Below are 14,550 nucleotides of genomic sequence, written 5' to 3'. Positions count from 1 at the left end.
GTAGATATCTATTAAAATCATAGATAATAATATAAAAATAGATAGGCTACTGTGCAGCCTTATCACGTCATGGGTATTAACTATTAATTGAACAATCGTTTGAGATTACATTACACATAAACATATGAAGTGCATAAAACAATAAACAACAACTTGCGGAAGTGAGAGACCGCCTTTCCCTCTTCATTAACATGGCCTATTCATTCTTGTACAATGTGTGATTAAAATATTAGGTCATCTCATTTTTTATCTCTTATGCGGTAGTTATCACAGTAAATATTATATACATATTAAAATACTATATGAGATAAGCAAAAAAAAAACAAATAGGCTTATTAACTTATAAAAATAATTATTCTGTTACTTTTTGTTGTTATTAGTTAATTCAAATAAGCTTAATATATAAAAAGTGGAAGAGCGTACAGCTTAGCATCCTAGTATAAAAATCAATAATTTAATAATTAAAAAAATATTTAAAATTTTTCAAGGCTATAAAAGTGTAACTTTCCGGTAAGCTTTTATTTTTATTTAAGGTTCGAAATCTACTTGGAATTTTCATCTTTCGAATGCATTACGATTACAACGAGATTCACTTTCCTATATGAAAAGATGCTGATGTAGGTCGAATCATTTTTACTAGGCACCCGAAAAGTGTATGACAGATCGGAAAAAAATAGAAAATCGTTGTAAAATCAATGCATAATATTTTATTTGCTGCTCTCAGAATTTAAAAATATTATTATTGGTACGTATATAATATTTATTACTGCACACTATTGATTTATTAACAAATGTATTCAAATAACTAAATTACTTGAAATGTTGAGAATTGTCATAGGTACACATAATATCGATGTACAGAGTGTCTCGTGAGGATTTACCCATTAGCCATAGATGGGGACTCTCGAGAACTCGGCTTTCTGCCGTTTTACCCATAAACTAAAAAAATCATGAAATTAATGAAAATAAAATGTTGAAAGGTCAACATTTTCAGAAAAAATAAACTCTACAAAATGGATACCTTCAGTTGTTTCAAAAATAAAAATAACTCTTTCACAAAAAATGTAATTAAATTTAAAAATAAAAGTACCTAGTCCTTGTCTATGCGAGTACAATAAAAGAAAAAACAGATTTATGATATTTTTATAATTTTAGGAAAAATCGCGATTGGTAAATCCTAGTGAATCGTCCTGTGTAAATATTTATACCTACATTTGATATCTTTATTAAATTATTATAAATATTTAAAATGCTGGAGTTTTAAATGCTCAGAAAACGCTTTAAAATGTTAATATCCTTAAATTTCTAAAAGGTAATGCTTTAATTAATATTCTTACATTGAAAATTGATAACAGGTCATTGACTCTAATATTAAAATATGTAACAACACGAATTCGCAATGTTGTACAATACGCAATATTGCAAGGCGCAGACAAGAACACTGATTCAGTTATCTCAATTAAATATTTAAATGTGCATATATTTTTAATTTTTGCTTTGGTGACTTAAGTAGTCTACTGGCTGAAAACGAGTTTTGCAAACAAGGCTAATAATCCAGGAATAAGGTGCAAGTCTGGCCTAAAAGGGGTGGTTACAATTTATGGGCTGATACAAGTTCCACCCGGGAACACAAAACTTGAGTTGAAATTTTTTTTTTGAAAAGCAAAGTCTAACAGTTTAAAAGAATGCGGAATTTCGCAATTGTACACGACGTATTCAAATACCGACAGTAATCATATTTTTATTGTAAAATATTAGATAGGTATATACAACCATATAGGTACCTGCGAGAGTTACGTGCTGAAAAATTCAAGTATAAGAGATATGTATTTCAAGCGTTTTTCGATAACATTATCGTTATGGGTATACAAATAATAATTATAAATAAATATTATAAGTTTTCTATAATAGGAACTTTTTTTTTTTTGTGAAAAAGAGCAATTATACATTTTAAGTAGAATAAATAGAAAACAAATTGTATGATTTATTTAAAACCAACCACTAAAAACAGTATCATAATTCATAGGCACGTGGCACGTGCCATACTTTATTTTTAAGAAACAAGACGTGTTACATATCACAAAAATAAAATACGCAACAGACACATAGGCAAAACTATATTTATCAATGTGTTTATCATAATATTATGCTTAAACATAATATTATTAAGTGGGTATGCGTTGTGATGCGGAAGCAAGTTTTTCTATCTATAATAATGTTGAATAACTTAACTTGTTATGGCTATTGAACTACCCGACTGTTACTTGACTAATTATCGTGATTATTGGACAAAAAAATTGCAAATCTGCATTACTTAAAACCATTAAATTCACAGCCCTGGTTATCATTTTAAACTATTTTTTTTCAGAAAATACTGATTATATTTTTATGATTATCTACGGGCTATTACCGTTTGGCATATCATATCGCATGTTGTCAGTAAAATAATATTATGTGTGTAGGTACAATAACCCACCACAAACATATATCTCTACGAAGTCAATCAGTTTATAATATGCCATTTTATCTAAACTATATTATAACTGTTTAATGTAGGTTATTCGTTATTATAACACCAACCGTTGTATAATATATATTATATAGGTACTCACATCGATCAAAAATATACACTAAACAAACAACAAATGATTTTTTTCCAGATGAACAAGAATCTTCTGCTGATGAAAATTCATTATTTTGTGGGAATTGGTGGTAAGAATTTTTATGAAAAGTTTTATAAAGGGTGTCTATTAATTTTTATGGTTACTTAATATTTTCTAAAGTCTCGTTGTTTTTGCTCATGTATATATAGGTATGTAACTGGTGATATTTGATGTGATATAAAACCTATAAATTTATTGAAAATATACAATGATATATTATAGTGCTTAAAGTTATCTATTTTTGATTTAAAGTTATAGTCATAGAGGCGGCTCCTCTAACTCATGTCTTGCAAACCATTTATCATGAATAAATACCTCCCTTACGTGATTCCATTGTAAACACTGATATTAAAAGATATTTTTTTTCTGATAAGTGCAGTTAAAAAAAAACAATCCTGTGCCATAATTTGTTGATAAAAAGAAAACAATTAAAATCGTCCCACGGTTTAATGTTTTTTACTAGAATTTATTATATAGAAATTCTATACACCTCCTTAATCTTTTGATGTTCGTGTCTGTCTTATATAATAATTTTATGCTGTACGAAAACGTAGAAAAAATCTACTTCCAAAATTATAACTATAGAAGTGAAAATATGGCACAGAATTGTTTTTTTTTTAATTGAACAAATATTGTGTATTATTAAAATTCACATTTTAGCTCCTATAAACATAATTTTGAAAATCGGGCTTTGATCTGACCAACAAAATGTTCTCTTCTAAAAAATATATAAAAAATTAATAGTGATAATAATAATATAATAATTTATAAAAAAAAATTAATGAAGTCAGATCAGATCCTGAGAGTTTTTCCTGTAAAACATGTTTTTGTACTATTTTAATGGTATATTAATGTATACAATTTTTTGGACATTCGAAATTAAAATTTTTTTAAAATGTACTAAATTTTTTATGTGATTTATAAAATTTTCCATTAAAATTTCCTTGAAAATGTTTACAATTATTTGTTCATCTGAATATACCTGTGTACTTAATTTACACCATATTGAAGGAACAAAGCATACCATTTTTGTAGATATGAATTTAAGATAAATATTAAGCGTATTTACAAAATGCTCACCTTTCCGGTATTATAAACATCAAATCATCGACAAAATATTCCGAAACTCCTTGAGATATCTTATGGCAATCCAATTAATTGGCGCAACTGATTTCTTTATAATCTGAAGTAAGTCCGAACTTTTGAATTTTACGACACTACCCTTGAGTTACATTGAAAAGACAGCCAATAAGACAAGTTGAAGGTCATATAGATAATATAGCATTACGCGGGGCAAGGTTTTAAAATATCTTTTATTGAGCCTATTTAATTCATTGCACTTTTCACAAATTATTCTAAACATGTTTTCATAATATGTGTCTATAATTGTATTTGTAATATTATTTCATAATTTGCTTTGTTATAATTTTCACAAAAAATTATTTCTTTAAAATATATTATTTAATATACCTACCTACATACGTCATCCATATAAAATTAAAACGTATACAAAAATAAAAATTACTATGCCAATGATTATATGTTAAGATGGAAAGGAAGTGTAGGTGTTTTAAAAATGTCTAAATTAAGTTTATTCATTTATCAAATGGAAATAGGTACAAAACCCCAAGTAAGCTATTTATTTTTAATTTAAAAACAACTTATGAGCATTTTAAAATTATTAGAAGTTTTAAAATGGACATTTAAAAAAAAATAACGCATACCTTATGTGTGTTTAACGAAATATCTGTTCATGTATGCACAACAACATTATGTTTATATTATTCTCAAAATTCACAAATTATCATACCATCTCACCATACATACTATTTTGAAATTAAAAATCTGACCTTCGTTTTTGATTGTCTTCTATTTCTAAGAATGAAGAACACAAATATAGACTTTGATGTATAGCAGATTGCCATACCCTACCTTAACACAATAAAATTATGCAAATAATTGCATTGTCATCTTGTACGCTGATTAATTTTCACATACCATAATAATACAGCAAAACCATCACAATTATAACACAAGCACATCATTTTTGATTTGTTCTACAGTTCACAGTTCATCGTATCACCTAGCCACTTCTGAAGAACAGATTTTCATCACTTCATTTGTCTCTCATACGAGAATATCCATATTAGTTGAGGAAATACAGATGGTTTGACTTTACCGATTTAAGTTCACTTTGATTTTTTTCATAGCCTATAGAATCGGGTTTCAACCTTTTTTATATCCGATGTATATATTATTATTTACTGAATTTTATTTTATCAGGAACTAAAAATTACGATTATACTATCATTCAATGCACAATTAAATTAATTTCGATGTACAACTATTATTTATATTATTATTAATATGAAAAAAACCAAAAAATGTTTTATGTGAATAATGATCCATTCCATTTTTTTTATAAATTAAGATTTTCTTAACATACCACCTATGAGCTTTCCACGTATCAAAGGTTAGGTTACATCGTGGGCCTCTTGAATACAGTAACAAAATCGGTACGGATGTAGACCGGTTGGGGGGGGGGGGATAAAACTATTTTATCGCGTCTGCCACCAACACCAAACGGTTGTAGATTATTTAAAAAAAATTAAAATAAATAAAAAAATATAAAAAAATATAGAAAAATAAAAAATTATATTATAAATTATATTATATTATAAAAAAATCGGCAGACACAAAAAAACATATTTATACAATTTTTTTATAAACTTGAAAATTTTTTTTTTATATGTTTGAATTTTCGTCTGCCGATTTATTATTCAGGAGACCCGATTATAATATAGACTATAAAAAAATCAAGTAATCTGAATGGGTAAGGCCAAACCGTCTGAAGTTAATTGACTGTGTTACACTTCGTATATTATGATGGCTTAGCCTAGATTTATGAGCAGGTTAATATTTATTTTTAGCTCACAAATATTACTAACTGACAAATGACTTAAATCGATAATGCGTTGTTACGTATTATATAACTGTTTTATTTATTTAACCTAGTTTTATACTCTTATAATGTTTATCTACTCCAACAAACACGTTCCTTAATACACACATACGACAGTATTTAAGTATGTTAAGTCTGTGTAGACTTTTTTAAACTTCAACTACCTAACAATGAGCTATTATCACATTTGTTTACAGTATGCTAATAATATCATGTTTATCTCTTTTAAGTAAAACACGTGATTTAGTGGACAATAGAGTAAATAGAATGCTCAATATTATTATGTTTAATATGTTTCAAGTTTTTTCAATGCTGAATTGTAGTTTAAAATAATTTTATAATTTGGAGTACATTCAATGGAGGGGGGCCCATTAGCCCCCTACCCCATAGAGTACTTCTCTGCTACATATTATGTACACTATAATGTATTAGATGTACATAAATTGGTATTAAAGGTAATGAATGACCTGCTTACAAATTATTATCTTGCTTACAGGTTGTAATAAAAACTTAGTTATTTTTTTTACATTTTTTAAGTAGGTAAATAAAACTACCATATCTTGTAAATAAGTGTGTAATTATAAAAGCAAATGATATCTCAAAAAGACATAAAAGTGAACAAAAATAAAAATAAAATACAAGTTATGAAGTAATGGGAGAAAAATACCATCAGTAATAACAAATTAATTGAAAAAGTAATTGGGTACAAAGGACTGTGTTTGTTACAGACATTAAGCGGAAATTATTTCCAAACGATTTCATCACAATCGAGGACTCAAATTAAAAGGAAGGATATTTTGAACGTTTACGACTTTATAAAATTATCCAGCTATTAGTGTACTTGTGGTCTGTAGTTAATGAAGATAGGATTAGACAAGAAAATAATTTAGTTAAATATCAGTTGTAAGGACAATTTTTTGCGTAAATATTATCAAAGATGACCTGACCTAACCTAACCTTCTATTGGAATGTTCAAATGTTTTCACAATTTATCTCGGCACCACATTTTAACCAACGAATGCAGTGAATTTTATTTTATTCGTCTTAAACCATAATAGCGATTAATATAAGTTACAATTGTATGTTACATACTACACACTACAAATCGAACCGTAATATATTTTCGAAACACAATTTTGAAATAAATAATCGCTTAAGTTAATGAAAAACATCTTCATATCATTTAATATGATACAACAATAATAATAGTAATATTCGTTAATTTGAATAAAATACACGAATGCCCAATTAAACAGATAAATATTATTTAACATACTTGTATTATAACACAAACGATTAATAAATAGAATACAAATATGAATACGTAATATAGAAATATTGCTTTGGATTAAAAAGAAAACAACAAGAAGTTACTTAGTAATAAAATGTAATACATATTATTTACCTATAGTGATAAACAGACAATTTAATTATATATTATTATATCACTAGTGTAGTATTGTTATTTACTAATGCCTATTAGAGTAATAAAGAGATTTATGAAAGTGTGATTTTATATAAAGTGTAATAAATAATATTATTAAATATAAATATATTATTTATTTAATTGTATTATCATAATATGCATTTTGGCCAGGGCACCATTTCGGGATTCGTTCACAAATTACACTTGATACGAAAATGATTGAATAAAGTATTCAGTGTCTTTTTATTAACTAAGAAATTATTTATTTTTAAATAATTTTTTAATTTTAAAACTTTTTATGGTTTGAAGTATATTGTGTAAAATGTAGTATACAATTAGTCTATACTTTAACAATATAATATGATAAAACATAATATTATTAAATATTTCTAACTTGTATGAACTCTCATAGAACACACGTAAAATTTCTCTCATTCTGTTTATTCAGTGATCGAAGTGTGGTTGACAGTAAGACGATATTTTGATAGAACTTAGTTTGGAATTTGGTGAGGGGTATTTTAAAGGTTTATTCAATAATAAGACAATTTTTTATTAACTGCTCATGGACCAACAACGATTAGGTCCAAACCTGACATATCCTTCAAAGCTTTCTGTCTTTTTTTTGGCTCAGAAATAAATAGGTAATCGAAATTATTATATTAACTGTGTTTTTATGCGGTTTACTGAACATGTTCACATCGATTTTTTCTTTTAATTATTAATTTCTTAATTTACATAAATACCTACTGTATATCTTAAAAATTATCCTCTACATTACCTACAATATACAATAGACTAGGGAGTGATGATTATGCTTGGTGAATCACTCTGCACAATCAAATATGCATCGGTTAGGCAACCACTTAACTTTAAATACAATACGTATGCCATAAAGTGAAACGAATCCACAAAAAACGGCAACAATTTATTATTTATTATTGTGATGTAACCATGCGTATCTGTACCTATTTAGTATACCTATAACTTGGTACTATTATTGGCAATAACACAATTGACTAAACCTCTTTTTACGACATTATCGAGTAAATTTGTTGGAGTACCAAAGGATATAGAAATACAAAAAAAATCCTATACGGTTGAGCATGAAAAAAACTCAGTGATATTGCCGTTTTCAATTTTGAACAATGTATATTATACAAAAAATATTTATTTAAATAATTATATGGTAATAGTTACAAAATAACATGATTTCATTGTCAATAATTTAGTCAAATTTCATAGATCTATCAATTTACTAGTTTCATATTAATAATAATAAAGAATTCCTACTTACTGATTTGAAATTTATAATATTTAATAAATTAAATTGATATACTTTGGTAGTTTGGTACCTAACTGTTTTTCAAGCTGGCTGAAATAAAATAGAGAGATTTCGTATTTTTGTGATTTAAGTATTGTCTAAAGCTTTTAATTTAATTCTAATTTTTTCAATAAAATTATAGATAGTATTATTGAAGTTGGGCTCAGCTCACCTGCTCTGGCTTGTTTAAGTTTGGTTTCCTAATAAAAGGCGTAATAATACTTGAAAATAATAAATTACAACAATTCGACAACGTTAATGTGGCAACGTCGAATAAAATATTCTATGATAAATAGTGTTTCTTAAAAGGTATATACCCAATCGCACTATGCTCAATCGTGCTTTACCTCTTTAATTACCACGATGACAAATAAAAAAACAATGTTGCATTATCGGTGTCTTTCAGAAAATTATCGCTGTCGTATTATGTCCATTATCAGATGAAAAATATTGTCTATTATATTTTTTTAAATAACTGTGGTAACATCGAAAGCGTATACGCATTTTATGATATTTTTTTGTTGTTGGGAATTTTCAGGTTATGCGCCACTCATACCATTCCTGCCGACAATGGCTAAACAACGTGGATATTCGTCGTTCATTGTCGGTTTCATTTTCGCTTTAATGCCGATCCCGGGGATGTTAGCCAAAGTGATTTTCGGATCGATTACGGATAAATACAATTGTCGCCGGTTGGTATTTGTTTTAAGCGCAATTTTAACGTCACTATTGGTGTTAATAATGTTATTAATACCTAACACGAATACCAATGAAGAAATAGACGACTCGGATGCGATTAGGTCGCCGTTGTTTTGGTTATTTTGGACTACAGTCACATTATTCGCGACGACGGCAACGATCAAGAATGTTTTGGAGGATACAATTTGTATGGATCTATTAGGTAAACGCATTTGTTTTTACGGATAATTAAGGCGTGTATTCATCTCGACATTATGTTTGAAACAACATGTCAACTTATTATTATAATAATTAGTAGGTACCTTACTTACTAATTAAGTCATGTACATTGTACATAATATAGTACCTACATACGAGTTCTGTGTTACGATATCCATGTTGTATGCCTAGGTAAAAAATACCTCACCAAAGTACAAAACTTGTAAAAATATTAAAACAAAATACACGGTTATACTTTTCCATATTATTATACATATAGAACAAAATATGGAAAATGTCTTAAATCGTTATATTGTGGTAGGTATCTGCCTACTAATGAACTATTTTCTAATGAAGTACATCGTGCTGTGTGACAAATGTCCTTGAAGGATTTAAATACAGTGTTATATTTTTTTGTAGAAACTGACGAGCGGTATCGGTAAATTTCAAAATATTTTTTATATTTCAACTTAAAAATAAAATAAGTATTAATATTGTGTCCGACGTGCAACATCCTTGGCCTTACGAATGACGGCCGACACAATAACAAAGTGATTAGGAAGTTGGATACAATTATCTACCAATAATATTTTATAATTTATCATACTATACTACTGTACTTCAATTTTTACAGTAAATACAGGTGTTTTTATAGAAGATAAGTTCAAAAATAGATAGTAAAAAAAGCTTAAAATTATTATTATATCGTATCTGAAAAATATAATATAATTAATATTTGTTTAAAATGTCTAAACATTTAAGGTATATTTTATAAATTACGATAAAAAAAAAAAACAAAAACAATTGGTTAAAAACTGTTTTTTCTTAACTAATTACCGTTCCTTTTTTGAAGTAAGACATCTTTATAAGAAGTTGGGGTACAACGCCTAACAATTCGTAACGCAATATATATTATGCTGAAGACACGAAACTTAAATGACAACGAAAAATAAATAAAATGCAAATCATATAAGTTCGATTTTTATCATTATTTGTATCTATTAAAATGTTTAATATTTGGTGTGGAATAGTGAGACGGAGAGTAATTTTAATGTATACTAAAAGTTAGTTCCGTTTATAATATTAATGGCTTGGTGTGGAGTGGTGTCTCAAGTCACAAAATATGTGCTCTGTGTTCCATCACCAGCTGGTGTCACAATATTAATTCAAGGATGAGTGACCTCCCGGGTTCTTATTGGCAAGTCCATGCCACACATATAGTTGTTCCAAACCAATCATACCCTCCCCTGCAGTTAAAAAACCTACTAAAAATAACCACCCGATGGCCAATAGCTTGCCGTAAGTTAATTATTATAAATATAAAAATAATAATTATGTAATAACCGAGTAGGCATATAAAAATAATAATTAATATCGAAAAGATTGCATTCTATAATAATATGTTATATTCTTTTATTTTAAAGCACTTTGGTAGGTACTGGCACAACATCAAACAGTTCAAATGATAATTTTATTTTAACTCGAAAAATTCAAAAAAATATATCTTAAATTGATCTATAATGAAATGAGAGTAGGTAAACAAAATAAATAGAATCAATAAAAAGAATCAAACAATTAAATTGTTTTTTGTATCACGATCTTGAACCTAATATCCTAACAGTTCATTCAAGTCCTTGCTGCGAGATTATTCATTTTCAGAAAATCTAGATACCATTAAAACAACGAAGGAAGTTTCACTTCATACTCGGGTACCAATGTACATACTCACGCAGTTTTTCGCAATTATTAAAAAAGTACCAAGGACCAGTTAAATAAAATTTTTATCGAAAACCTTCCTCAACGTCTTAGACATTAAACCAAATTTTCGGATCTAAAACTTGATGAGTTACGACGAATACGATCACAAAAAAACACATAATTATTATAAGACATTCAATACATATCTGCTCGCTCCTCTCAGAATCTAATATTGTGCAAATTTATGTTTTGTATTAAGGTGAAAACAAACATCAATATGGTGGACAGAGGTTGTGGGGATCCATTGGTTATAGTTTGTTAGCCATCGCTTCTGGTTTATGTGTAGACTGGTATAGCAAAGAACAAGAGTTCAAAAATGATACACCTTGTTTTGTAATTGCATTGATATGTTTCATTTTGGATATATTTGTGGTGTCAAACATTAAGGCAAATTTTTCAAATTAAATTCTGATTTGATAAACCGTTTGTCGTGAATTAATAATTATGAATAGTTTTAGTTTACAGGTTGTACAAGAAAGTCCGTATACCAAGAGGGTATCATCTGATGTCAAAAAATTGCTAACTGAAGTTAGAATTTTAGCCTTTATCGTTTGGGTTGTATTATTTGGATTTTTCGTTTCGTTCATATGGAACTTTTTATTCTGGTAAGTGACAAATATTTCTTTATTTATTACTATAAATTATTTTAGGTGGTAATAAAAGCGGTGAAAAAAAATCATATTCAGGTATTTCGAGTTCAATATTTAAAAACATTCTAGGAGTAGTTTGTAGCTAGTTTGTACCTGATTATTGTAAAACTACATTTTTGTAAATATTACTGTCATTTTAATTAGATTAAAATATTAAAAAAAATTAATAGGTATATTGATTATTAACATATTATTTTTAATCAAAACATGAACAGCTGATGTCCAAAATAAAAATATTGTATAGTTGTAAGTATGGCTCATTCGTGGTTCTAAAACAGCCTATGATTGAGATCTATCTCTTCGCTTAAAATTACATATCCTAATTGTAATAATAATTAGCTCTATATAATGCAAGGCCAGAACATTCAATTTCATGTAGCCACTAAAAAGATGAAGTGTCAGTATTGAGTTATATAATTTTTGGCTAATTTTCAAAGCAAGGGAACCATATTATTTTACTTTATGATACTAAACGTATTTTAATTTATCCAATTAATCCCTGAAGTAAAACTTCAAGTAACATCTCAAAATACAGCAGTCTTACATACACTTATAAAAATTGCAAAAAAGTCATAAGTCTAACTTTTTGGGTTTATGAGAGTATTTCGTAATATTTTAAAAAGTCATATTATAAAGTATGTTGCAAGCATTTAAATTTTCCTTTCCAAACACATATAGGAAAATAACTCTTTGAAATATCTTGGATTGAAACTTCAAATCGTTTTTATCTCAAAACTATAAATTTTAAATTGAGGAAGCATTGTTCTAGAGGTGCGAAAGTCGTGTACCCAATCAATAGTTATTTAACTTTTAATATTTTATTAATATGTTGGAATGTTCATTACCACTATTAACAGCTTTAATAATAACGAATATCAGTGTTATACATACTATGAAATAGGTACCTGGAAGATTTGTCGATGTTGTATCACCCTGAAACAAAATCTTGGATAAAGACACTTCAAGGACTAGCTATACTAATCCAATGTTTCGGCGGTGAAGTGCCTTCATTCTTTTTATCAGGTAAGACCACCTTTGTTGATTGCATATAACTGTTTTGGAACTAATAAATGCTCTCCTTTTCAGGTTATATACTGAAACGCGTAGGTCACATGAACGTGTTTTCTGTAATGTTTTTTGTGTACGCGTTGATATTTTTCCTGTTTTCAATCATCGAAAATCCTGTTTACGTTTTACCGGTCGAGATACTCAGTGGCGTAGCGTTTGCGTTGTTCTACTCTGGAGCCATTTCGTATGCTGATCTTTTGTCTCCTTCCGGTGCCGAAGGAACGGTTCAAGGAGTCGTCGGAACAGCTTTGACGGGAATAGGTCTGTCCTAAAAAATATTCTGCGGGCCATATCAATATTTTATCTGTTATATTATCCAGTGGCATGTGTCATACAAAAATTGGTGTTGCTCAAATAATTTTAGGTGGCCTATTGACCGTAATATTGTTAAACCGAAACATAGAATGTCCTATATTTTATCTATCTGTACCAACCCACCCATATTCAGTGGTGTGCCCAAGGGGGGGGGGGAGGTTAGGGGTTATATCCCCCCATTGACTTTTTTTTGATGACTTCAACTTATTAGATATTACCATAGACATATATAAACATTTATATCTGATATTACTTTCAAACATTTATAACATATTTCTCCCCCCCCCCCCCTATTGAAATTTCCTAGGCACGCCACTACCCATATTTAAGGGGTTGCCTGCCCAACACCAAGACCCTACATTACACGCCACTGATATTATCAAGCCTGGGCTTAAACGATTTATAAAGTTTAAGTTGAGTTAATTTGAAATTTTTAACTTAACTTTTTTAAATTTAATTTTTGACTTAACTGAATTTTTATTTGATATAAACATAATAAATAACGAGTTACTTTTAGTCAAATCAAAGTTACTTAAAAAATAGTTAAATAATAAACATAATCAATTTAATATCGATAATGCATGTTGCATAAACATTTACTTTTTACTACCTACTATTTTAAACCATATTACTATATTAGTATGTTGCTATTTATAAATTTAAAAAAAAATAAGGATAACTATTAATTTTAAACTTTTTAAATATTTTCTATCGACTTAACTTAACTCAATTAAAAATTATCATTCACTTGCCCAGGCTTGGTATTATCCTATAATTCGTACGACCGTTAGGTTGTTGTATTGACGTGAAATCGTTTCGTTTTAGGAACGCCCATTGGAAGCTTCGTTGGTGGCTACATGTTCAAAATGATCGGCAGTATTGCATCCTTCAAAATATTAAGTGTGCTTGTTCTAATCACGTGTATCGTACAAATCATAGTCAATCAGATGATAAATCGTTTTTCGAATAATAGTAATATCAAAACAACTTCTTCTAAAGGTCAACCAGAAGTTGGAATCGATTTTAAGTTATAGTTTATTATAATTACACATTTAGTGTTCACCAAAATATTTGAACAAAGCCCATTTTTTATACATTTTTTTACTTTCCATGCGCCAGTTGCATGTTTATACTGTAGTATATTTTGTATGTTTGTATTATTAAAAATAACAATATAATAAAATATAATTTTAATGCAATTGTTACGTGGTAACGATTAAACTGTTGTCTATCACTGCTGGTATACGGTGTGTCTCGTAATTGTGTGCCCGCGGTGATGGATTTATACCAAGCGGGAGAATGTCAGAGGATTTGGATGTTAGACAAGACAGTTAGTAATACAGAGTGCAGTTTTTATTTAAAACAAAATAAATGTAATATAAATTATTTTACTGTACCGATGACCTGGCAGCACCTATAATACACGGAGCAAGTGATCGAACGAGATTAGCTATTAGCTATTATGTCTGGCAGGCTGAACGATTATTATT

At 28.3% G+C, this 14,550-nt stretch overlaps 1 protein-coding gene across 2 annotated transcripts; it reads left to right on the top strand.

Moving 5' to 3' along the window:
- Positions 1–2,479: 2,479 nt before the first annotated feature.
- Positions 2,480–14,259, top strand: LOC111039729 (major facilitator superfamily domain-containing protein 6-like). Of its 2 annotated transcripts, XM_022323331.1 has the most exons (8): positions 2,480–2,552; positions 2,661–2,712; positions 8,911–9,273; positions 11,227–11,414; positions 11,493–11,632; positions 12,579–12,700; positions 12,764–13,006; positions 13,886–14,259. In XM_022323331.1, exons 2-8 carry the CDS (start codon positions 2,661–2,663, stop codon positions 14,092–14,094), a joined length of 1,317 nt encoding a protein of 438 aa, XP_022179023.1. In that variant the 5' UTR covers positions 2,480–2,552; the 3' UTR covers positions 14,095–14,259. The 2 variants fall into 2 exon arrangements, with proteins under 2 accessions (XP_022179023.1, XP_022179022.1); XM_022323330.1 differs by having other exon boundaries at positions 2,522–2,712.
- The last annotated feature ends 291 nt before the right edge of the window (positions 14,260–14,550 follow it).

Source organism: Myzus persicae, unplaced genomic scaffold (assembly GCF_001856785.1).
Source record: "Myzus persicae strain clone G006 unplaced genomic scaffold, MPER_G0061.0, whole genome shotgun sequence".
Classification (NCBI taxonomy): domain Eukaryota; kingdom Metazoa; phylum Arthropoda; class Insecta; order Hemiptera; family Aphididae; genus Myzus; species Myzus persicae.
The sequence above is the reverse complement of the archived record's forward strand: the minus strand, read 5'-3'. Positions and strand labels throughout refer to the sequence as shown.